At 40.1% G+C, this 26,295-nt stretch overlaps 1 protein-coding gene across 3 annotated transcripts in view; it reads left to right on the top strand.

Moving 5' to 3' along the window:
* The first annotated feature begins 957 nt into the window (after window positions 1-957).
* Window positions 958-26,295, top strand: part of SLCO1A2 (solute carrier organic anion transporter family member 1A2) — a 47,830-nt gene continuing 22,492 nt past the window's right edge. The window contains exons 1-5 of one of the 3 annotated variants that reach the window (XM_070754332.1): window positions 958-1,139; window positions 2,137-2,214; window positions 12,583-12,696; window positions 23,835-23,976; window positions 25,471-25,603. In XM_070754332.1, the coding sequence (XP_070610433.1) occupies window positions 12,646-12,696; window positions 23,835-23,976; window positions 25,471-25,603 (326 nt within the window). In that variant the 5' untranslated portion in view covers window positions 958-1,139; window positions 2,137-2,214; window positions 12,583-12,645. Of the gene's footprint in view, window positions 1,140-2,136; window positions 2,215-6,851; window positions 7,214-12,582; window positions 12,697-23,834; window positions 23,977-25,470; window positions 25,604-26,295 lie in introns of those variants that run through there. The other 2 variants (XM_070754331.1, XM_070754330.1) reach the window with 2 other exon arrangements.

Genomic DNA, 26,295 nt, shown 5'->3' with positions numbered 1-26,295 from the left:
AAAATAAAACAGGCTACGTCGCAAACTTTAAAAGCCTCTCCAAAAATCCGTGTCACCAAATAAAGACTGAATGCAACAATTATCTGCATGCAAAGTCCATGCGTGCCTTTATAAACAACCAACTCCAAGACTCAAGATCCATCCCACCCTTTAAAGGACCGAATGGTAAAGACTATTACGATGAAACAGTTAAAACCATCCTCTTTAATACATAATGTAAGTTATATGGTCATAAGTCCCTTTTTTGCAGTGCAGTTTTAATGCTGTTTGCTAAAGGAATGGTTACAAGTTTTTATTTATTTATTTATTTTGTCCAATACACAATACACATTGAAGAGAATAGACATGTAGTAATATATATAAAGAAAAGGACAGAAGAAAAAAAAATAGGGGAGAAGATATATGAAAGGAAGAAAAGATAAAGGAGATAAAGGAGATATAATTGGACAGGGGACGGAAGGCACAGTAGTGCACTTATGCACGCCCCTTACTGACCTCTTAGGAACCTGGAGAGGTCAATCATGGATAGTCTAAGGGAAAAATGTTGGGGGTTAGGGTTTGACACTACTGAGTCTGGTAATGAGTTCCACGCTTCGACAATTCGATTGCTGAAGTCATATGTTTTACAGTCAAGTTTGGAGCGGTTAATATTAAGTTTGAATCTGTTGCGTGCTCTTGTGTTGTTGTGGTTGAAGCTGAAGTGGTCATTGACAGGTAGAACGTTGCAGCATATGAGAACTACCTGTACTGTCTTTCAGCACAACCAAGGGTTGTTGTTATGGGTTGACAAGGCGAGAGCCAGACTATACGTGACCTCTTTTGACTCTTGAACGAAGGACAAGATACAGATGGCATCAAATGAATAAATAAATATGTGGGAGTCACATTCAAAGGTTGGGTAAGTTCAACCCAAACGTTTTGTTCACACACACTTTAACAGGATTGAATCAATCATTTGCAGATGGAGGTCACATTCTGACAAGACACTCTTACTCTAGGTTGGGGCAATGGGAGTTAAGGTGCAAGATTGCAGAAGCATGAAAGCTGCATGGAGATTAATTTTCAACCCCTCGTGAAATAAAAACTTCAAGGGCAAAAGATACGATTTCATATTTTCTGTAACCCTCATCAACACCTCAGTAAGTAAACTATGACCGCCCTGCTTTACATTTTGATTTTATTTCTGAATGTTGTGCTCGTTTAATTTAATAACTATGAAATTAAAGAAAGTTTTGTAATTTCAATAATGCTTCCTTCCTTCCTTCCTTCCTTCCTTCCTTCCTTCCTTCCTTCCTTCCTAATATATATATATAGATGGATATTTGGAAGGAAGGAAGGATATATATACCGCTCAAAAAAATAAGGGGAACACTCAAATAACACATCCTAGATCTGAATGAATGAAATATTGAATACTTCGTTCTGTACAAAGTTGAATGTGCACAACAGCCTGTGAAATTGATTGTCAGTGTTGCTTCCTAAGTGGACAGTTTGATTTCACAGAAGTTTGATTTACTTGAAGTTGTATTGTGTTGTTTAAGTGATCCCTTTATTTTTTTGAGCAGTACCGTATATATATAAAATCTATCATCTTTCCTTCCTTCTTTCTTTCTTTCTTTCTTTCTTTCCTTCTTTCTTTCCTTCTTTCTTTCTTTCCTTCTTTCTTTCCTTCCTTCCTTCCTTCCAACTATCATCTATCTATCTATCTATCTATCTATCTATCTATCTATCTATCTATCTATCTATCTATCTATCTATCTATCATCTTCCTTCCTTTCTTGCAGGTGCTCCTTTATGGGTTTTTTTAAAGTTACTTAATATAATTTATTTTTAATTTTATTTTTATTCTCACGAGTTTTTTTAAAAAAACTGTCTCCTCTTTGCTTTCTTTTTCTCCTTAGATAAATCCATGGGTGTCTTTTTGCTTGTAATAAAGCTAGGCATATTGCCTTTTATACAGTTATTATGTTGGTGTATAGTTACATAATTTTTATGCAATACTGCAAATTCCTAAGCAGCATCTTTTCAAAAATATCTTCAGTAAACACTTTTGGAAAGCTAGCTTCAGAATAAGGATTAACAGAAGGCTGTATTATTTTCAAACTGATGCTTGTATTCTATCTTCCAACTTCTCAGAAATTCTTTCCTGCCACAAAAGAAGATTTCTGGTTTTCTATCTCGGGGGGTTTGAGAATTTATTTCAAATTTCTCTGGGTAATGTTTTTGAATTTCATTTATTGGTGGACGAGCAACTTCTGCATCCATCTGTGGATATTTTCAATCCTCCAGATCAGACGTGGTGTTCACTTACTTTCCCTACCAGTTCACAAATGTGCTTGTGCTCCAGACATGCACCCACCCATGCTCATGGCCTTTTGCATGTGTGCTTTGCTCACACGCATGGCTTGCACACATGTGCACGGCAACAAAATGAGCCCAAATAGGACAGCATAAAGCCGAGGTGGATGGGCGGTTGGGCAAGTGGGTGGGGTGGACACACCCACACGTCGCTACTACCAGTTCGCCCGAACCGATACGAACTGGCAGAATACCACCTCTGCTCCAGATGATGGCTGTCCCAAAGGTACTTTTCCAAAAGATGAGTAGCCATTCTTGGTTTTTACCCTTGAAAACATTTCACTTCTCATCCAAGACGTTTCTTCAGAACATCCATTCTGCTTGGATGAGAAGCGAAATGTACACATTTTGACAAATAAATAAATAAAAGTTTTCAAGGAAAAACAAAACCAATTGGCTTTTAGAAAAGCAACTTTGAGACAATTCCTGCTATTCTTTTCTATTACTGTATTTTTTTAAAGCACAAAACACACCTCGCCCCCCCCCCCTAAAAGAGGCTGAAAATTTGGGTGTGTCTTATACGCCAAATGTAGCTTTTTCCAGCTCTAACAAGGCGCTAACAATCTCATTGCTAATCACTCTAAAGAAGGTTTTTTTCCAGAGAAAGAGGAGGAAGAGGAAGATTATTGATGTGGGAAGCGGAGGGCAGTAGCAATTCTCTTACAAAAACTCACAACAGAGGGGGAGGGAAAGAGGGCCAGAGAGGGAGGGAAGGGGTGGGATGGGGAAGGGGGACCGTCGAAAGAGGGGGTGATGCAGGGTGGGGAGTGAGCTGTGGGGGTCGCAAAAGCTGTAGACAACCAGCATCAGTTTTCCATAGAGAACTTACAGGCATTTGGGGGGTATTTGGGCAGGGATGGCTGGTATGGGAAGGGCTGGACATTGCTCCCTCCACTCCTCACTTTATGGTGAATTGCAGGAGTTGAGTTTCTTTCATCATTGGGCTGCCCATAATATTATTGGGCTCCAGCTACCTGCCCTGGATGATATCTTCGCATCTCACTGTTTTAGGAAGGTGCATAACATTCTCAGAGACTCTTCTCATCGTGCTTACAATCTTTTTGTATCATTGCCTTCTGGCAGAAGATACAGAACAACTCAAATTTAGACTTCAAGTTTCTTGAATAGTTTTTATCCAGAGCTATACTTGCTCTTATCAATGAACTAAAGGGTCACCATCAGTGAGCTGTTGGATAGTAGTACTGGATATGTTGTGTAGATGTTTGGGTGGTTTAGGGTGGAGGATTTGTGGTGGGTGGGACATTTTTTTAATTGTTATGTGTGGTGGGACTGGTCTCTGAGCATCACATGACTTTCGTTGTCAATGACAATTCATTGTATTGACAATGACTATAAAGTATTTATATATCTATTATTATTTTATTATTATTTTATTAGATTTGTATACAACAAAGTATATTTATATATTTATTATTATTTTATTATTATTTTATTATATTTGTATGCCACCCCTCTCCGAAGACTCGGGGCGGCTCACAGCATAAAATATGAATACAGAGACCCTTATGATACCAGGTTGCAAAGCCTTGGTCTCTTCAGCCTTCAAAGACGGCGTTTAAGGGGTAACTTGAACAAAGTGTATAAAATCATGCATGGGATAGAAAAGGTAGATAGAGAAAAAATATTTTCTCTCTCGCACAATACTAGGACGAGGGGGCACTCCCTAAAGCTCATAGGTAGGAAAGCGAGGACAAATAAAGGGAAACATTTCTTCACCAGAGGGTCCTTGGTTGATGGAATTCACTTCAAGAAGAGGTCATGACAGCTGCCAGCCTGGATAGCTTCAAGGCAGGATTAGACAGATTCATGGATGACAAGTGTATCAGTGGTTATTGAAATGGATGTCCGAGTGCCACCTCTATGTTGGTTGAGGCAGGCAGGATTCCCTTGGGTACCATTTGTTGGGAGTCAAAGGAAAGGGGGTGTGCCTTCTCTTTCTGCTCAAGATCCCCATGGACAATTGGTGGGCCACTGTGTGACACAGAATGCGGGACTCGATGGGCTTTGGCCTGATTCAGCATGGCTCTTCTTATGTTCTTATGAGACAAATATAATTAATTAAAAACTACGTAAGCTAAACCCCCCAATATATTAAAAATCAATCAAACAAATTCAAATAGCAGCCATACATCACATGTATTGACCGGGGGTGTGTGTCTAGATCTAATTTCCCCAAGCCTGGTGAAATAAGTGACTCTTAAGACTCTTGTGGAGGAGGGTGGGGGCAGTGCTGATCTCTGGGTGGAGCTGATTCCAGAGGACCGGGGCTCCCACCAAGAAGGCTCTTCCCCTTGGCCCCACGAAGTGACATTTTCTAGTTGACGGGACCTGGAGAAGGGCGACTCTGTGGGATCTAACCGGTTACTTGGATTCATACGACAGAAGGCGGTCCCGTAGGTAATCTGACCCAATGCCATGTAAGGCTTTGTAGGTCATTACCAACAGTTTGAATTGCATCCGGAAACCAATTGGCAACCATTGCAGGACTGGCCCAAAGTTACCCAGCTGGCTTTCACGCCTAAAGCAGGGTTAGAACTCACAGTCTCTTTGCGATTGGCTCAAGGCCATGCAGTTGGCTTTCATGCCTAAGGCGGGATTAGAGAGCACAGTCTCCTGGTGATTGGCCCAAAGTCACCTCACTAGTTTTCATGCCAAAGGCGGGACTAGAATTCACAGTCTCCTGCTGATTGGCCCAAGGTTGCCCAATCTGTTTTCATGCCTAAGGTGGGATTAGAGTTCACAGTCTCCTGGTGATTGGCCCAAAGCCACCTCACTAGTTTTCATGCCAAAGGCGGGACTAGAATTCACAGTCTCCTGCTGATTGGCTCAAGGTTGCCCAATCTGTTTTCATGGCTAAGGTGGGACTTTCTTTCTTCCAAAAGATTCTAAACTATTACTCTTTGGTATTTCTTACGTCTTTGGAGTAATTAAACTTCAGAAGGAAGATGAAAGCTCATATTGGCAATTGTTCTGGCCTCTAATGAATCGACTGCTATTTCTTTATCTGGTAGATTAAAAACAGAACGGAGCAGCCAGTTCTAGCAACAAATAACTCTGACAAAGAACAAAGTCGCCGAAAAGCCAATTCCAAAGACGTGTTCCAATGCCCTACTTTTCAAAATTCCTTGCATTTTACTCTAAATGAAATCCTATCCATAATTGGATGAAAAGGTACATTCAGATGTCCACTAAAGATACAAATAAAGTCTGCAATCTTACATTCACAGCACCTAGCTGGTCTTGGAAACTTAGTAGCATAGTAGAAACTACAGGGGGTGGACAAAGAAATGGAAACACTTGACTTTTTGGCATCATAATGTTTGAACATATTCAAACCAATCAAAACTTGACATATTTTAATGTTTTTTTAATTTTGTTTTTTGATGTTTTTTAAAACTACCTTTTTTTAAAACAGAAATTTAAGGAAATTGGTTATAACCTTCTAGAAATGGTAGACCTCTCAGACTTTCAAAGAGGCCAAATTGTTGGTGCTCGAATGACAGGCGCTAGTGTAACAGAAAGTGCCCAAATGTTTGGCGTTTCAAGAGGTCATGTCTCAAAAGTAATGACTGCTTTTGAAAGAGAAGGGAAAATGTCCTCAGCCAAGCACAGGTCTGGTCGAAAGTCGAAGTTGTCTGAGAGAGACCGTCGGACTCTAAAGAGCCAGGGTGGCGCAGCAGGTAGAGTGCTGTACTGCAGGCCACTGAAGCTGACTGTAGATCTGCATCACCGGCTCAAGGTTGACTCAGCCTTCCATCCTTCTGAGGTGGGTAAAATGAGGACCCGGATTGTGGGGGCAATATGCCGGCTCTTTTCAAAAGTGCTATTGCTAACATGTTGTAAACCGCCCTGAGTCTAAGGAGAAGGGCGGCATAAAAATCGAATAAAATAAAATAAATAAATAATAATAAAGCGAATTGTTAGAGCGGATCGCAAGACCACAGCTCCTAAAATCCCCGCAGAGCTCAATAGACATGTACAGAATCCAGTTTCTACAAAAACTGTTCGGAGGGAGCTTCACAAATCTGGATTCCACGGAAGAGCTGCAAGGTGTTTCCACTTTTTTATCCACCCCCTGTATCTGTAAAATTCCAAGGTTGTAGGCTTGACTGGGAAATTGGACAAACATTTCAGAAGGCGTCAAACTTCTGATAAGGAGGAACTTCCTGACGGTCAGAGTGATCAACCAATGGAACAACCTACCAGCAGACGTTGTGAACTCCAACACTCTGGACATTTTTAAGAGAATATTGATCTGCCACTTGACTGGTGTGCTATAGGGCTCCTGCTTGGGCAGGGGGTTGAACTCGATGGCCTTCATGGTCCCTTTCAACTCTAACAATAAATAAATAAATAAAAACTGGCAAGCCATTTCCATGTTGTTGTCAAGAAAGCTATCCATCTGCATACATGAAATCACCAGGAATGAGTCCAACTCAATTGAGAACTTTACTGCATCCTGAGTGATCTGTATCTCAGAAGCCCCTATGAGCAAAACATGGTTTTTCAGGATCCTTTCTTTTACCCCTAGTAAACAGAAGAGTATCTCTTCAGGGGTTAATGCCAATGTTTTTGCCAGGCATGAAGGTAATAAAAGACCTGGGTGGATTAAAATTGTTTGGAGATTAGAGATACAGTCCTTTAACAGAGAAGGAGGAGGAGGAGGAGGAGGAGGAGAAGGAAGAGAAGAAGGAGAAAGAGGAGGAGAAGAAGAAGATAGAAGAGGAGAAAGCGAAGGAGAAGGAAGAATACGGATTACACACTGCATCATCTACATATCATCTAATTTGGTTCTGACATGGAAACTGACATCAAGACAAATGATAGCGCCAAGGTGGGTGATATTCCAGTTAATTGACTAAGTCCACTTTGTTGTGTGAATGTGCCAAAAAAGAAATTCCAACACAGTTGTGCGCTATGTCCATGTCTTAGATCGATTTGTTTTCTGCATTATTCTTTTGGCTCAAGTCAAAGACCTACTGTAGAGCAAAACAAAGGTTTCATACAGTTACGCAAACAAACATGTACTTTCCAAGGCTCTCAATTTTGCTCTCAATTGAGTTACTTGCCGAAAAGTTTTTGCTCAATGCTCCAGTCCTGCTTTTTTGCAGAAGAAATTCCAAAGTGTATAAAGTTTGAGAAAACAAGCCTTTGATTTGCCTTAAACAGGATCACCAGGGTATGGCTGCGACCGAGGTAAGTAGCAATTTAAGAGAGGAAAGATGGTAGAAGGCCTTTTTATTATGTTGAGAGGAGTAAATCCATACGGTAAAAATATTGAAAATGAAACATAGAAACATAGAATATTGATGGCAGTAAAAGACCTCCTAGATAATAGATAAAATACATAATTGTGTGGAAATGGACGAAATTACTAATTCAATTAAGGGAAATAAAATCAACAAATCAAAAAGAATATGGCAAAAATGGCATGAATGCATTCAAAAGAGAATATAGAAATAACATAATAACAAGCAACAGTACAATTGAAATGAATGACAGATACCTTGTAAATATTTTTATGTATCACTCAGGAATTGTAATAAATATTAGACAACAAATGTACAAGATATATTGCACACTAAGGAATGTAATAGGTTAAAAAACAATGTAACTCACTAACAAAGATGGTTTGTGATCTGTAAAATGGAACAAAATGTGATCTGAACTTTCTTCATTGTGAAAATTTAATAAAGAAACTTTAAAAAAAAAGACCTCCTGGTCAATCTGGTCTGCCCTTATACTATTTTCTGTATTTTATTTTAAGATGGATATATATGTTTATCCCACGCATGTTTAAATTCAGTTACTGTGGATTTACCAACCATGTCTGCTGGAAGTTAGTTCCAAGCATCTCCTACTCTTTCGGTAAAATAATATTTTCTCACATTGTTCTGTTCTTTCCCCCAACTAACCTCAGATTGTGCCCCCTTGTTCTTGTGTTCACTTCCCTCCTGAAACTTATTTAACCCTTTAACGTATTTAAATGTTTTGATCATGAATACTTGCTCAGGCATTTTGTAAGAGGAAAAGAAATGAAGTTTACCAACAACAAAACCTAGGAGTTGAAATTTGTTTAATGAAAAAAAAGAGGAAGAGTCTAAAAGTTAATACCTGTCATCTTAGGGTAATTTATATTTTAGAGGAAATATATGCTATCAAGTTTCAGATTATAGCATATTTGGTTTTTTTCTTTGAATGGGTCAAGTATTTAAAACAATGGTAGGCTGCAAAGGCTGTCAGAGATTTGAATTACCCCATTTTCATAAGCAGAAATTTAGAAGGGGAAAAAGCTACTGCTTTTTATAAATGTTTAGTGAACACGGAAGGTTTATATACAGATGGGCATGGGCACAATTGCAGGTCTGGTATCCCTTGACCCAAAGGTGGGACTGCCTTCCTGGTTTCGGACATATGATATCTCATCCTGGTTTGAAATGGGAAGTGAGATCAAGGTGAATGCTAGCATCCCTGTGGATCAAATTAGATGATGCCCAATTTGAAAAGAATGCTACAAATTCTACAAAGGATCCTTTGTCTTGTTTTGCAAAGGTTGTTTTTAATTCAACGCTGGTGGGAATTAACTGCTCGATTTTTTGCTTGCTTTCATGCTGGCCTGAGCCTGGTGCTAGGGGCAGGCTAGATAATTTCTAAACAAATGCATAGGTGGATTCACTGATTCAATGCATGGATTTGTGCATTGGCTCATTCTAGCCTTTCTTTCACTCACGAAATGTTCACGGCAATCTCGCTTCCTATTTTTCTCACACCAGCTGTCCTGGAAGGTAGGCTAGGCTGAGAAAAACCTAACAAGCCTAAAGGGAATTCTGTGGGCTGGCTGGACTTGAACCCAGGTTTTCAAGTAGTGGAGGAGGGAGAGAAGGAGGGAGGCAGAGTGTACACTGCTGGAAAATTTCATTGACCAACAGAGATGGGGGATAGGTTTGTTTTTCCAGTGTTACGATCCAGGTGTAACATCTGAGGTTTCCTCCGTAGGAGTAAATAGTTACTGCTTGTATAGAAAGAAGTAAGATGCTGCTACTCCAGATGGGAACATTTACCTAGTCTTTTGCCAATAAACTTATCCATTCAGTCCCACTTCTTTCTTTGTCCAATTTCACTATTATAACTCTGATCTTGCCCAAATGCGATCAAGTATTTGAATTAAGTTCATACATGGAGGGCCTAAAACAGGGCTGTCAAACTCAAGGCCCCTGGGTCGGATCCAGTCCATGGGATGCTTAGATCTGGCTCATGGGTCCACCTTGGAAACAGTGAAGGACTGGCCCACGGTGCCTCTGCCAGCAAAAATGGAGTTCGGTGAGGCCGTGGACAGCCCTCCCTAGCTCCATTTCTCTGGCAGAGGGCTGCAGGAGGCCATTGCAGCTGAAAATGGAACCCAGGCAGGCTACGTGTGGCCACTCTAAGCTCTGTTTTTGCCAGCAAAGGGCTGCAGGAGGCCATCGTTGCTGAAAACGGAGCCCAGGCAAGCTGCATGTAGCCTCCCTCAGCTCTGTTTTTCACTGGTAGATAATAATGATAAGGATGATGATGATGATGATGATAATAACCTGAAGCATAACACACCAGACATCCTGATTGTGGAGAAAAAGAAAGTATGGATCATCAACATTGCAATCCCAGGAGACAGCAGAATTGAGGAGAAGCAGCTAGAGAAATTAGTAAAATACGAAGATCTAAAAATCGAGCTGCAACGACTCTGGCATAAGCCAGTGAAAGTGGTCCCAGTGAAAACCATCAGAATTGACAAAATCTCTATCTGTCAATTGCAAAAGGCCGCTTTACTGGGATTGGCAAATATAATTCGCCGCTACATCACGCAGTCCTAGGTGCTTGGGAAGCGCCCGACTGGTGATGAAATACGAAATCCAGCATAGTGATCTCATTTGCTGTGTTGTATTGACATAATAATAATAATAATAATAATAATAATAATAATAATAATAATAATAATAATCTGAAGCATAACACACCAGACATCCTGATTGTGGAGAAAAAGAAAGTATGGATCATCGACATCGCAATCCCAGGAGACAGCAGAATTGAGGAGAAGCAGCTAGAGAAATTAGTGAAATACGAAGATCTAAAAATCAAGCTGCAACGACTCTGGCAAAAGCCAGTGAAAGTGGTCCCAGTGGTACTTGGCACGCTGGGCGCAGTGCCAAAGGATCTCAGCGGACATTTAAAAACCATCGGAATTGACAAAATCTCCATCTGTCAATTGCAAAAGGCCGCTTTACTGGGATCGGCAAACATAATTCGCCGCTACTTCACGCAGTCCTAGGTGCTTGGGAAGTGCCTGACTGGTGATGAAATATGAAAACCAGCATAGTGATCTCGTTTGCTGTGTTGTATTGACTTAATAATAATAATAATAATAATAATAATAATAATAATAACAACAACAACAACAACAACAATAATAATAATAATAATAATAATAATGTATTAGATTTGTATACTGCCCCTCTCTGAGGACTCATCATCTGATGTATAAACTATATACAGTATAACTATATATAATCTAAAACAGTGGTCCCCAACGTTTTTTCCACCAGGGACCAGTTTCAGCAAGGCAATTTTTCTATGGCCCGGTGGGGGCGGAAAGGGGTGTGGTTGGGGGCGGGATTAAGCATGGGGGTGCTGGTCCTTCCCGCTCCTCTTTCCCGCCATCACCCTGTGGCCGGCAGAACCTGCCTCCCAAACCCTCTTGCCCGGCGGCAGGTGAAGCGCTGGAGGAAGGGGGTCAGGCCGGCCCTCCTGCCTCCCCCCCCAGCCAAAAACACAAAGGCGTGCCACGGCAGAAGCCAAAAGAGGCTTGAGCCTCCCGGTCCTTCCCGCCCCTCTGTCCCGTCCATCGCCCTGTGGCCGGCAGAACCTGCCTCCCGAGGCCTCTTTCCCAGCGGGAGATGAAGCACTGGAGGGAGGGGGCGGTGGCAGGAGGACTGGCAGCTGCTGACTCCACGGACCGGTGCAACATGCCCCGCAGCCCGGTACTGGTCCGCGGCCCGGTGGTTGGGGACCCCTGATCTAAAATATGTAAAGTACTATATAAAATTATATATATACTATAAAATATACTACTGGTTCTGCATAACTGACCATACCCGTGGGAGCCCATCACTGCTCTGAAGGTATAAAAGAATGCCATACCTTCCCCAAGGTGTGGCTATTTCTTACATGCATTGTGTCTGTATATTCTGGATATAGTTTTATCCAGTCTTTTGTTTTGGCTAAAAATAAAATCTCACTCTCTTTGGCAATTCAGTGGACCTTTTACCTTATTTTATGGCATTTTATCTGCCTAGCGTCCTTAGTCTGGTCAGCTTCAGCACATTATTTTATCCCCTGGTTAGGGCTTTAAAAAAACTTTATTTGGAGAGAGTAACAGTGAAAGAGCTTGTAAGCCAGTAAGAGCTGGGAACATCATTAACACATGGAAAGAAACATTTGGAGTAAGTAGAGCAATGCAAAAAAAACCCTGCAAAGACTTAGGGCTTGGAAAACATTCATCGCAGAGAGTAACAATGAAAGAGCTTGCAAGCCAGTAAGAACTGGGAATATTGTTAACACCTGGTTAGAGCTGGAAAGAAACATTTGGAGCAAGTAAAACAATGAAAAACAAATCTACAAAAACAGGGTTTGGAAAACATTATTTGCAGAGAGTAACAATGAAGGAGCTTGCAAGCTGGTAAAAGTTGGGAACATTATTAGCACCAGGTTAGAGATGGAAAGAAACTTATTTGGAGCAAGTTAGAGCAATGAAAAAAAAACCCTGCAAAGACTTAGGGCTTGGAAAACATTCTTCACAGAGAGAAACAATGAGAGAGCCTGCAAGGTAAGAGCTGGGAAGATCATTAGCAGATAGTTAGGACTGGGGAAAAAACCTACATTCAGAGTATAAGACCCACCCAAATTATCAACCTCTTTTAGGGAGGAAATAGGTGCATCTTATATTCCGAAAAATATGATAGTTCTAACTCTATTTTGATACTTAGAGTCAATAGTTTCATAGAAATTTCCTGTACAAAACTGCAAATTTAACCTCTGTCTCTTAACACTTCCATCGGAGTCCACTGGTATCTTCAGGTTAGCTCTCAGAAATATCGAGGCCTCCCTCACTAGTTTTGAATGTTCATTTGATTATGTCACTCATGTTTCTTTCTCTGTCCCTTCTTCAAGGTGGTTAGCAAGACCGAGGCAAATAACTGCAAAGAGGACATCCCAGCTGATCCGAAAAACGACATGAAGGGCTCTAAGAAGTTAGTGTCTGTTTGTTCCCTGTCCAAACTGAAGGTATCAGCATATTATCATTACCATATCAATATAAAACTTATTTCATAAATATGCTTGTATTTATGTACTTTTACCTAAGAACGCCTCTACTTACGAACTTTTCTAGATAAGAACCGGGTGTTCAAGATTTTTTTGCCTCTTCTCAAGAACGATTTTCCACTTACAAACCCGAGCCTCCAAAACTGTAACCGGAAAAGGCAGGGAGAAGCCTCCGTGGGGCCTCTCTAGGAATCTCCTGGGAGGAAACAGGGCCGGAATAGGTGGGGAGAAGCCACCATGGGGCCTCTCTAGGAATCTCCTGGGAGGAAACAGGTCCGGAAAAAGTGGGGAGAATCCTCCGTGGGGTCTGTATAGGAATCTCCTGGAAGGAAACAGGGCCGGAAAAGGTGGGGAGAAGCCTCTGTGGGGCCTCTCTAGGAATTTCCTGGGAGGAAACGGGGCCACCACCCTCCCTGTGATTTCCCCAATCGCGCACATTATTTGCTTTTACATTAATTCCTATGGGAAAAATTGCTTCTTCTTACAAACTTTTCTACTTAAGAACCTGGTCACGGAACGAATTAAGTTCGTAAGTGGAGGTACCACTGTATATGCTTGTCCAAAGATTGCTTGGGAAAGTGCAAATGGCAAAAAATGTTAATCTACAGCTGGGGTGTCAAACTCAACTTCACTCAGGGCTGCATCAGGGTTATGTTTGAACTCAGGGGGCCAGGGTGGGTGTGGCCAGGGTAGTGGGGGTAGTTTATGCCCTATTTATTGAATACTTAATAGTTTTTTTAAATTGTCCTTCCTTCTCTAGTACCTTACTATGATTCTTAATTACTTTTAAAATATGAAATAATTAAATAGTATGTTTTTACCCATAAATGCTTTAATCATTTTAATCATTATCTGGAACTGAACTTTTATAGCAGTTAAAGAAAATTGAGCTACTTGCCTAATCTGTTATCCCACTGAACATTGTGGATTCAGTACAAAAGATTAAAATGTTACTGTGCTCAACAAATAATGCTATCATTTGTCCTTTTTGTGGCTATTCAAATAATGTGACAATCAACTGAAAAGGAGTCCAAGCATCTATTTGAAAACTTATCTTGGTCAGTAAGCCACTCCCACGCAGTCACATGACCTTTAAGCCGCCACGGTCACATGATTATCAAGACACTCCCATCTCCCATTGGACACTCCCATTGGAACAAATTTCCAGCAGATGTGGTTGGTAAATCTACAGTCACTGAATTTAAACATGCCTGGGATAAACGTATATCCATCCTAAGATAAAATACAGGAAATAGTATAAGGGCATGGACCATGAGGTCTTTTTCTGCTATCAATCGTCTATGTTTCTATGCAGTTCAGAGTAGCTCACTGCCTTTGGTGATGTGGACAGCAGGTGAAGAAATAATATGTTTTATTAGTTTTGGCATCCCATATAAGGTAAATATAATAATGTGGGACTCTTTTTTTTTAAAAAAAAAATAGTATTTATTGAATATATACAAATATAAAAGACACACATTTAACAGATCAACATGTTCATAGAATGTAAGTACAATTATAGCTTTTCTGTTACATCAACATACAACCACAATCCCCCCCCTCCCTACCCCTGCTGCCATCATGCAGCCGCTCTTAATATGATTTTACGGAAATATGTATCAGCGAAATCCTATATCTATATATATTGTACATATATACATCTCAGTTTTTTCAATATTATTTTTTTAATTGAAATAACAATAATATTTCGGTTGAAAAGAACTGTCAACGAGTAAATAAAGTAATGTTTATCCCAATTTGGGTTGTTGTTGTGTTTTCAAACTCATTTATTTATTTATTTATTTTACTTGGTTGTTAATTTTTTATTCAATATTATTATTCTTCCCTCTCCCCCTGTCGTTGACCCATTTGTAAAAATTTTCCCAAGTATCTGTGTCTTGTACTTTCATATTATTTTTCAATTTTTGCGTTAAAGTATCGAATCCAGCACAGTCTAGCATTTTTTTGATCAAATCTCTGTCTGTTGGTGGTTCTTCTTTCTTCCAGTTTTGAGCTATAGTAATCCTGCTTGCGGTTATAATGTGTTGTATTAGGTGGTATTCTTTTTTCTTAACTTTTAAGTCTATTATCCCTGATAAGAAGATCCCTGGTTTAAACAGTAGTTTAATTTTTGTGATTTCATATATCCAACTTCTGATTTTGATCCATATTGTTCTAATTTTTGGACACGTCCACCACATATGAAAGAATGTTCCATTTGTATTTGCACATCTCCAACAATTTGGTTTTAATTTGGGGTAAATTTGGGCTAGTCTTGATGTGGGACTCTTACTCTAAGTTTAGGTTTGATACTTTGACCGAACCTGGATGTAAAGTTGGAATAGAGTATTCCATACACAGTATGTTGGGTCTAATCTGTTACTGTTCCCAAATTCTTTTACCCCCAGTTGTAATTGTTTCAATCAAATAAAAAGTGAAGGGTTGAAAAGGGCAGTTGACCTATTTGCTTTATCCATTATGTAAGCACAGGATTTGTGAACTAACAGGTTTTTGCTAATGCCAATGGACTTTAAACGGGACCTTTACTCTGGAAGTTATGTTAATATGTACTTAAATTAAGCAGGCTGTCAAGGTTCCAGGTAACACCCAAATTTAAATCAGAATCCAAGTCAAGGCATTCCTCAAAGTTCCAATTTATTTCTGGAACCATCCTGGCACCTATACCGAGGAAACTGAATCTGAGCTTCCCACCAAGTTGAAAGTTCACATACTTTGAACCCCCACCCACAAACCTGTCACGTTGCCACTCAGGCTGTGCCAGCGTGGCAACTCCTTCTTCCACTTCCGCCCAGGTGGTGGACATAGGATGACCTTGTGGCTGCATCTTTTCTCTCATGAAAATCACCCCTCCCAAGTTCCCATAAACATCAGGCCTTCTACAGATAGTGTGGCAAGCCTTTGATTTATCACCAACTTCTGCACCAGCTTGACACAGGCAGCTGAGGGATTCTGGGAGTTGAAGTCCACATATCTTAAAGTTGGCACTGTGGAAAACATTGGTCTACACTAGAGGTGTCAAACTTGATTTCATTGAAGGCTGCGTTGTGTTTGACCTTGGTGGGGGGCAGGTAGGCATGGCTGGAATGGGCATGGCCAGTTCAATGTCATTCAGTGGCCAAATGCAGGACTTCCCTCATGCCCTTCCTTCCTCTCATTATGATGTCTTTCCTTCCTTCCTTCCTCCCTTCCTTCCTTCCTTCCTTCTCTTTTTTCCCCTTCCCATTGAGGACCTGTATACTGCACAAGTCAAAAACAGGACTATGAAAATATTTACTGACCCTTCGCATCCTGGACATAAACTGTTTCAACTCCCACCCTCAAATCGTCAATACAGAACACTGCACACCAAGACAACGAGACACAAGAACAGTTTTTTCCTGAACGCCATCACTCTACTAAACAAATAATTCCCTCAATGCTGTCAAAGTATTTACTAAGTCTGCACTATTATTTCTACTAGTTTTTTCTCATCATTCCTATCACCCATTTCCTCCCACTTAGGACTGTATGACTGCAACCTGTTGCTTGTATCCTTAAGATTTTTATTAATATTGATTGTTTCTTCATTGCTTATTTGACCCCTATGACAATCATTGTGTTGTACCTCATGATTCCTGACAAATGTATCTTTTCTTTTATGTACACTGAATGTATGTGCACCGAAGACAAATTCCTTGTGTGTGCAAACACACTTGGCCAATAAATAATTCTATTCTATTCTATTCTATTCTATTCTTGGAGATTGGAACGCCCCCCACCCTCTTTGTCTTTCGCAAGTTACTCAAGACACACCTATATCACCAGGCATGGGAGAACTAAGACATCTCCCCACAGACTTTCTTATATTTTATGTTTGGTATGTATGTGTTGTATGGTTTTTAATTGTTGGGGGGTTTTATGTAATTTTATTATTAGATTTGTTTCATTATTATACTGTTTTTTATTGCTGTTGTGAGCCGCCCCGAGTCTTCGGAGAGAGGCGGCATACAAATCTAATTAATAATAATAATAATAATAATAATAATAATAATAATAATAATAATAATAATAATTCTATTCTATTCTATTCTATTCTTTTCCAATCTTTTCTATTCTATTCTATTCTATTCTATTCTCCTTTCTTCACCTTTTCTTTTTTTTCCTTTCCTTGCTCTTTTCCCATCTTTCCTTCTTATTCTTCATCTTTCCTCTTTCCCTTTCTTCTTTCCTGTCCTTTCTTGGATGCTCAAATGCAAAATGGGAAACATTTCTCCTTTTGTTTTGTTTTTAGTTTGTTTTGATAGCCCTCTGCCAACAAAAATGGGGCCCAGCAGGGCCGCAGACAAGAGCGCCTCAGGAGGCCATTTTTGCTGGCAGAGGCACTACAGACCGGTCCTTTCCTGTTTCCAGGGATGTCCTATGAGCCAGATCTACCCCCCACCCCCACTCCAGGCCTTGAGTTTGATACCCTTGGTCTAGACCTATGCAGCAAAAAGGAGATTCCACCCCTAGAGTAGATAATTGCACCATTGAAATTGTTAGTTTTAATTGCAGAGTGCAGAGTTTTAATCAGATTTTTTTATTTATTTATTTTGCTCAAGTCTTATCTGAGATTGACTTTAGGAAGCTGTGGGTATAAAAGCTGAGTTAACACAAATAGAAATGCTTTTTAGAAAAATAAAAACAAAACCAGGCTGTTTTGGAAAATAATAGCACATCGAATAAAACAGATTTCAGGAATAAACTGTCCTGGATTTTGCTGAGTTTATAGTTTCCTGCCCTACAAATAAACACACACACACACTGAATTCTATACATGTCCATTCAGGACCATTTTAGATCAATGTCGGTAGAAGTCTTTCAGAGAAAGATTGTCCAAGATGCAGTATAAAATTAACCGCTCCAAACTTGACTGTAAAAAAATATGACTTCAGTAACCGAGTTGTCGAAGCGTGGAACTCATTACCGGACTCCATAGTGTCATCCCCAAACCCCCAACACTTTACCCTTAGATTATCTACGGTTGACCTATCCAGATTCCTAAGAGGTCAGTAAGGGACGAGTACAAGTGCACTAGAGTGCCTTCCATCCCCTGTCCTATTGCTCTCCTATATCTCCTATACCTTTCTTCTATTCCTATATCTCTTCTTCTATTCTTTCATTGATATGTTCTATTACTATACCTTCTTTTCTATTATTTCTTAGATATATTTTACTATGAGTATCTCCTCTATAACCTTCATCATGTATTTTACTATGTGTATATAGATATATACCCACTAAAACCCTCATTGTGTACTGGACAAAATAAATATATGGTTGCCACTCTGGGTAGTGAATATGGCTAAAAACCTCAATATAACAATTGAAAAGAAAAGAAAAACATAACTAAAGCAAAACCATGAGAACAAAAGGGCAAACAAGGCTAACCCATTGACAATAAATGAATAATACTTTGTAGGCTTAACTTTCTGATTCCTTGCCGGGAAGAGTCTGAACATCTGTTAAAATATACACAAGGGTTGGTTTTATGCCAAAAGTCCCACGTGAAAAGTTACACAGATGCTTTCAGACTTTTAGATTTGCAAGTTTCATTTAAATGTAGTCTTACAATGAAACAGAATTAGTTTGAATGGCCATATTTCCTATCTGGTCTACCTAGTGAAGATGACATCAATCTTGCAACTCCGTGAACTCTATTGGCTGCTGATTGGTTTCCAGACACAATTCAAAGTGTTGGTTATAATCTATTATTATTATTATTATTATTATTATTATTATTATTATTATTATTATTATTTATTAGATTTGTATGCCGCCCCTTTCCGTAGACTCGGGGCGGCTCACAATACAATAAAACAGTTCATGACAAATCTAATAATTTACAATTTAAAATATTTTTTTAAAATCCCATTATTAAACAGACATACATACAAGCATACCATACATAAATTGTATAGGCCCGGGGGAGATATCTCAGTTCCCCCATGCCTGATGACAAAGGTGGGTTTTAAGGAGTTTACGAAAGGCAAGGAGGGTAGGGGCAGTTCTAATCTCTGGGGGGAGCTGGTTCCAGAGAGTCAGGCCACCGCAGAGAAGGCTCTTCCCCTGGGGCCCGCCAACCGACATTGTTTAGTTGACGGGACCCGGAGAAGGCCCACTCTGTGGGACCTAATTGGTCGCTGGGATTCGTGCGGCAGAAGGCGGTCTCGGAGGTATTCTGGTCCGATGCCATGAAGGGCTTTATAGGTCATAACCAACACTTTAAAGCCCTACATGGCATTGGACCAGATTATTTGCGTGACTGCCTTCTGCCACATGAATCCCAGCGACCGGTTAGGTCCCACGGAGTCGGCCTTCTCCAGGCCCCGTCAACTAGACAATGTCATTTGACAGAACCTAGGGGAAGAGCCTTCTCTGTGGGGGCCCCAGCCCTCTGGGATCAGCTCTCCCCAGAGATTCACACTGCCCCCACTCTTTCATAAGAGTATAAAGACTCATCTATGCCACCAGGCTTGGGGCCATTAAACTCTAATCCTGGCTGACAAATGACATGTATGTTGTTGTTGAGTGGGTATGATTGATTTTTAATAATGGGGATTTTAGTGTAGATTAGTGAGTTCACATTACCCTGTATTTGTATTGCATTGTTCTTTTATATGTTGTGAGCCATCCTGAGTCCTTGGAGAGGGGCGGCACACAATTCCAAGAAATAAATAAGTGTGGAAGTACGATTCACCCACCCTCTCCTTTACCAATTGCAATACAGTGTTCCTTCAAATTTCGTGGGAGATGCGTTCCGAGACCGCACGCGAAATTCGAATTTCCGTGAAGTAGCAATGCGGAAGTAAATACACTATTTTTAGCTATGAACAGTATCACAAGCCTTCCCTTAACACTTTAAACCCCTAAATTACAATTTCCCATTCCCTTAGCAACCATTTAGATTATTACTCACCATGTTTATTTATTAAAGTTTATTAAAAAAATATTTATTAAAGGCGGATGAAAGTTTGGCAATGACATATGACGTCATCGGGCTGGAAAAAACGTGGTATAGGGGGAAAAACCGCGAAGTATTTTTTAATTAATATTTTTGAAAAACTGTGAAAATCGAGGGAACACTGTAATGGGAATTATTATGGGGATTAATAATGGGGATTTTAATTTAGATTAGTGGGTTCATATTAATTGTCTTTGTATTGCATTGTTCTTTTATATGTTGTGAGCAGTGATGGGCTACCAAAATGTTTACTACCACACTGTGGGCGTGGCTTATGCATTTTGTTTCAACATCTTTCAGTGCAAATTGGGTGCTCTGGGGTGGAGCTCCAAATTTTGCTTCCGGAACTGCGTTCCTGACCATTCCCGTAGGAGCCCATCACTGGTTGTGAGCGGACAGGGGCGGCATACAAATCCAACCAATCAATCAATCAATCAACCAATCAATCAATCAATCAATCAATTAATAGCTGGCTCTTAGACTTATTACCACTTCACAGCCCTCTCTAAGCAGTTTACAGAATCAGCATATCATCCCAACAATCTGGGTCCTAATTTTACCCACCTAGGGAGGATGGAAGGCTGAGTCAACCTTGACCCTGGTAGGATTCGATCTGCCAAACTACTAGCAGCTGTTGATCAGCAGAAGTAGCCTGCAGTAATGCACTCTAACCACTGCGCCCCTGTGGCTCTTCTTTACAGCCTGAGAAACTAGGGAGGGTGCTTTCTGGGCTTCTTATTTCCCACCACTATCCAGTTGCAAACAGGATCCCTTTGTGACGTCTCCCAAGGTCTTTCCTACATACCATTACAGAAGAGGGGGAGTGTGCAATGTGAAGGAGATGGAGTTCAAGGTGTCAAAATCTTTGCCTATGTTTTCCATTGCAACAAAATGTAATTTCTTTTGGCTCAATTTTTCGCCAATCCAAAAAGTTCATTTTGTTAAGAATTTTGGTATGCAAGACAGCCATTATTTGTTTGTTCCTTCCTTCCTTCCTTCCCTCCTTCCTTCCTTCCCTCCTTCCTTCCTTCCTTCCTTCATTTATTTATTGGATTTGTATGCCGCACCTCTCCGTATTACTCTCAGGGAAGAATAGCTATACAAGTCTCCCTTTATTTCTTGGTCAGTAGATTTAAATTTAACCCAAACATAGGTTTTTTTTGCACACACCCACACCTTTTGCATGTGTGTTTTGCTCATGCACACACACCCGTCACCATGCAAAATACCCAGAAATGACCCTCTGTGCATTTGCAGAAGCTTTTGCGCATGTGCAGAGTATTTTTTTTTTTTGCAAGCTGTGATGACCAGAGGACTAATTTTGGAGTGTGGATCTTTCGATTTGTCTAAAGCAGTGTTTCCCAACCTTGGCAACTTGAAGATATTTGGACTTCAACTCCCAGAATTCCCCAGCCAACGAATGCACGGTTGACCTCTCCAGATTCCTAAGAGGTCAGTAAGGGGCGTACATAAGCGCACTAGAGTGCCTCCCGTCCCCTGTCCTATAGTCTCGCCTATATCTCGCATTTCTTCTCTACTATATCCTCTATAACCTTCATTGTGTATTATTGTGTATTGGACAAAATAAAATAAAATAAATAAATAAAATAAAATAAAATAGTATCTCTCTGAGGTGAGGAGAGGCCAGGCACCCAAACCCAAACCCTTGACGCGAGTGACGTCAAGTTGGCCACCTTTACGCCAGTCACATGACCTTTAAGCCACGACCCAGTCATAAGTTTGTTAAACCACTACCACTTGTTCACATGGCCGGCAAGCCACACCCACAAAATAAGCCACACCCACAGTATGGTAGTAAATTTTTTTAGCAGCCCTTCATTGGCTCCATCTCATATTTGGTTAGACAAGGTTGCCCTGATAGACTGGTCTTGCTGGAAAAAAATTCTCAGGGAAGAAGAAGAATAAAATGCCCTAGTGATTTTACAGATGGTTTCCATGGGCTACAGACAGAACAAATGAGATTAATGAGTTTAGCTTAACTGTCTTAAATTACTGTGGCCTTTTAAAAGCTAACCATTTCAGATTGAATCTGATACCTTTGTGACTCCCTTTGCAACACATACTGTAGAGCCAGGTATGTTCTTACATTTATGTATGCCGCCCAAATCTTCGGAGAGGGGCGGCATACAAATCTAATAAATTATAATTGTATTTTGTATTGTATTGTATTTATTAGATTTGTATGCCGCCCCTCTCTGAAGACTCGGGGCGGCTAACAACAATATAAAAAGACAATGTAAACAAATCTAATATTAAAAACAATCTAAAAAAACCCAATTTAAAGAACCACTCATACATACAAGCATACCATGTATATTATTATGTAAAGGAGTGGGAATACCACTTGGAAAAGCCAGGAAAATGGAGCAATTGCATACACAATACTTGTCAATAAAGGAATCCAGGTGACTGTAGGGGAAAAGGATATCAATGCCAGTACACAGGTATGCAAAAATAGAAATATTCTTAAACCATGGTTTCTCTCCTGAATAACACCCCCACAGCCAACTTCACACAATACTGTTAACCATAAACACCAGCATATTCATTAGCTGGTGTGCCTTCTCCAAATAGAATCCAAGCTGAAAAGCTAGAAAAATATCTATTTATGCATAAGTAAGAAGAAGCATCTCACTCAAATAGAAAACAACTTAGAAAGGTATGGAATTGTTTTATGTATAGTTCAAACAAACTGCATGTGGAATGCATTCTTCCATTGACGTCATTTGACCTATTGCTGATGTTATGTAACATGTTACACATCCCATAATATTCTTAACAGGATCTTGTTAATGTTTATTGCCATATTCAGGAGGGGTGTTTCACACATTATATAATGAGTTTGTGAATTACTAACATTCAAAAACTAATCAAGAGAGAGAACTGACCTAGAACTAAGGAGAAATTTCTTGACAAAACAAGTTTATCGGTGGAACAACTTGCTTCCAGAAGTTGTGGATGTTCCATGTGGACAACCATGTGTCTGAAATGATGTAGACAGTGACAGGCTGTCAAATTTTTTACTGCCACATTTTGGGCGTGGGTTATTTTGTGGGTGTGGCTTGCTGGTCATGTGACCGGATAGGATTAGCTTGCTGGCCATGTGACCAGGTGGGAGTGGCTTAACAATTATGTGACCAGGGGGTGGCTTAAAGGTCATGTGACCAGGTGGGAGTGGCTTACTGACCAAGATAAGTTTTCAAATAAGTGCTTGGGCTCTTTTTCAGTTGATTAAGTCACATTATTTGAATAGCCAAAATAAGGACAAATGATAGATAGCGTTATTTGTTGAGGAGCACAGTAACATTTTAAGGTTTATTGGTAACTATTAGATGTGCACACTGTCTGGGTTTTTTTAATTTTTATGTTTAAACGTAAGAGTCAGAGGTTATTTTTATTAAAGTTTGTTGCAGAATTCAAAACCAGAAGCACATACAGAGGACCGATACAGCTGGATTCATAAACTTCTTTTTAAACATAGTAACAGATGAATTTACAATACCGTTAGCAGAGTTCTTCAATCAGACAACAGAGAACAGTTAGTTTCATTTCAACAGAGTTCAGAGTGAGAGAGTGCAGAGTGTGGACCTGGAGCCAAGCCCAGCTTTAAGCTTAAGTACTCAATTTTGATTCTCTGCACAGACTCAGAAGTAGTTAGCTCCTATTGACTGACTGAGTTGCTATGCCTATTCATTGGCTGACCTTATTACCATTGGCACTCCCAGTTCATGAATATCTTAGCAATGTTATTTTGATTGTCCAATTGGTCCATTTTATATGTTGTTTTTGTACTTTTGTTTAATCTAGAGTAAGATGCTACTTTATTATATATTTGTACTGTTAATGTTTTTTCTTTTTTCTCCTTTTTCATGCGTCTTTCCCCCATTTTCCTTTCTTTTTCTGTTATTTTGTATTTTATCTGTCCATGAAACTTTGTAAAGTAAATTTTAGTTCCCAGCCCAAATCTATTTAGTGGGAAAGAGAACTTTGATCACCCTGGTCTCAACCCCACACTTTATGTGCCAGTGAATTTGATGTGATTAATTCCCTGTTGATTTTCCTCATTTCCTTCTAGGTATTTTTAATATTATTATATTTGGCCTATCTGACCAAGACTATGAGTGGAGCATATGTAAACAGCATGCTGACTCAGATCGAAAGACGCTTCAACATCCCTGCCTATCTGGTGGGCATTATCAACGGAGCCTTCGAAATGGGTAGGCAAATAGATGAACCTTTCAAATAGTTTGCTATAAATAATATCAGGGAGTTGTGCAGCAACTGTCCAAATGAAGTCAGAGATGCTGACAGAAACTTGTATATATATGTATGTATGTAAAAGTAAAAGGGTATGGCTACCTGATGAAGGCAAATAAGCCTGAAATAGATCTATAGTAGTCTCCCTTCCTTTTCATTACTTAGGTAGGAGTCAGGTACTCTCCAGCCAATCAACTCTAACTGTGTGTCCTGGCTCACTGTAAATTTTTACTGTTCCAGCTATTAAATTTAATATCCTAACAAATAAGTAAATAAGTATATTTATTTAAATTTTACATGTATTGTAAATTTTACATATACAGTGGTACCTCTCCTTAAGAACTTAATTCGTTCCGTGACCAGGTTCTTAAGTAGAAAAGTTTGTAAGGAGAAGCAATTTTTCCCATAGGAATCAATGTAAAAGCAAATAATGCGTGCAAACCCATTAGGAAAGAAATAAAAGCTCAGAATTTGGGTGGGAGGAGGAGGAGGAAGAAGAGGAGGAGGAGAGTCACTGCCGAAGGAAAAAGGGGAGGGGAATCAAAAAAATCCAAAACTTTAAGGCTTAAAAAAAAAGAGGGACTCCGAGGCGGCAAAGAAGAGCACGCGCCTCCCATACACCTGGTGCAAGGCTGCCTCCCATACACTGCGCCAGAGAGAGAAACCCAGGGGGAATGGCAGGAAACTGGCCGGGCCTTTGTGCCGCTTTCATATTTCCTGGGAAATTTTTCTGGGTTCGGGTTCTTAAGTGGAAAATGGTTCTTCAGAAGAGGCAAAAAAAATATTGAACACCCGGTTCTTATCTAGAAAAGTTCTTAAATAGAGGCATTCTTAGGTAGAGGTACCAATGTATTGGTTATACCAAACACCAGCATATTCTAATCTAAGTTGATTAGACAGGAAGAAAGAAAACTTAGGGATGAAGAAATAGAATAGAACAGAACAGAATGACATATTTGGAAGGGATCTTGGAGGTCTTCTAGTCCAATCCCCCTGCTCAGGCAGGAAACCCTTCACCACTTCAGACAGATGGTTTTCCAACATCATCTTAAAAACTTCTAGTGTTGGAGCACCAACAAGCTGGGGGCAAGCTGTTCCACTGATCAATTATTCTAATTCTAACAGTCAGGAAATTTCTCCTTAGTTCTAAATTGCTTCTTTCCTTGTTTAATTTCCAACCATTGCTTCTTGTACTACTCTCAGATGCTTTGGAGAATAGCCTGACTCCCTCTTCTTTGTGGCAACCCCTGAGATATTGGAACACTTCTATCATGTCTCTCCTGTTCCTTCTTTTCATTAAACTAGACATACCCAGTTCCCGCAACTGTTCTTCATATGTTTTAGCCTCCAGGCCCCTAATTGTCTTTGTTGCTCTTCTCTGTAATTTTTCTAGACTGGAGTCTCAACATTTTTTTTACAAATCTGTTTGTATCTAACCTAGTTTATTCCTACAGGTGACGTGGTGGTGATTGTCTTTGTGAGTTACTTGGGATCAAAACTTCACAGGCCACGCATGATTGGGATTGGATGTGCAGCCATGGGTTTGGGGTGCGTTTTGATAGCGCTGCCTCATTTTCTAATGGGGAGGTAAGTTCCTAACCTTATCTAATTCTCACATGGGCAAAGGGAAGATCACTTAGCTAGCAAAATATGGAAGATTTTGTTAGCACCTCGTTAAGGCTAAAAAGAACCTTAGTAAATGTTATATTCAGAGTATAAGACACACCCAAATTTTCAGCCTCTTCTGGGGGGGAGGTGTGTCTTATACTCCAAAAAATATGGTAATTCATCCTAATATCACTATGTACAAAAGATGTAAATTGATATACAGTGATACCTCGTCTTAAGAACCCCTCTTCATACGAACTTTTCGTGATACGAACCCGGTGCTTAAGATATTTTTGCTTCTTCTTATGAACTATTTTCACCTTACGGACCTGAGCCGCCGACGCTGGGATGCCCCACCTCCAGACTTTCATTGTCAGCCAAAGCACGGGGATTCCCCTGAGGGTCCCCTCGCTGGGATTCAAAGCAGTGCCGGCAAAAATAAAGGGAATTTGCCGGTGCTGCTTTGGCTGACAACGGAAGTCTGGAGGTGGGGATTCCAGAGTCGCAAGGCAAAAGAGGTGATTTTGGGATGGGGCTGCACGCATTATTTGCTTTTACATTGATTCCTATGGGGAAAATTGCTTCATCTTACGAACTTTTCATCTTACGAACCTGATCACGGAACGAATTAAGTTCGTAAGACGAGGTATCACTGTATTTTGAGTACTTCA

The sequence above is a fragment of the Erythrolamprus reginae genome, chromosome 6, assembly GCF_031021105.1.
Source record: "Erythrolamprus reginae isolate rEryReg1 chromosome 6, rEryReg1.hap1, whole genome shotgun sequence".
Lineage (NCBI taxonomy): Eukaryota > Metazoa > Chordata > Lepidosauria > Squamata > Dipsadidae > Erythrolamprus > Erythrolamprus reginae.
The sequence above is the reverse complement of the archived record's forward strand: the minus strand, read 5'-3'. Positions and strand labels throughout refer to the sequence as shown.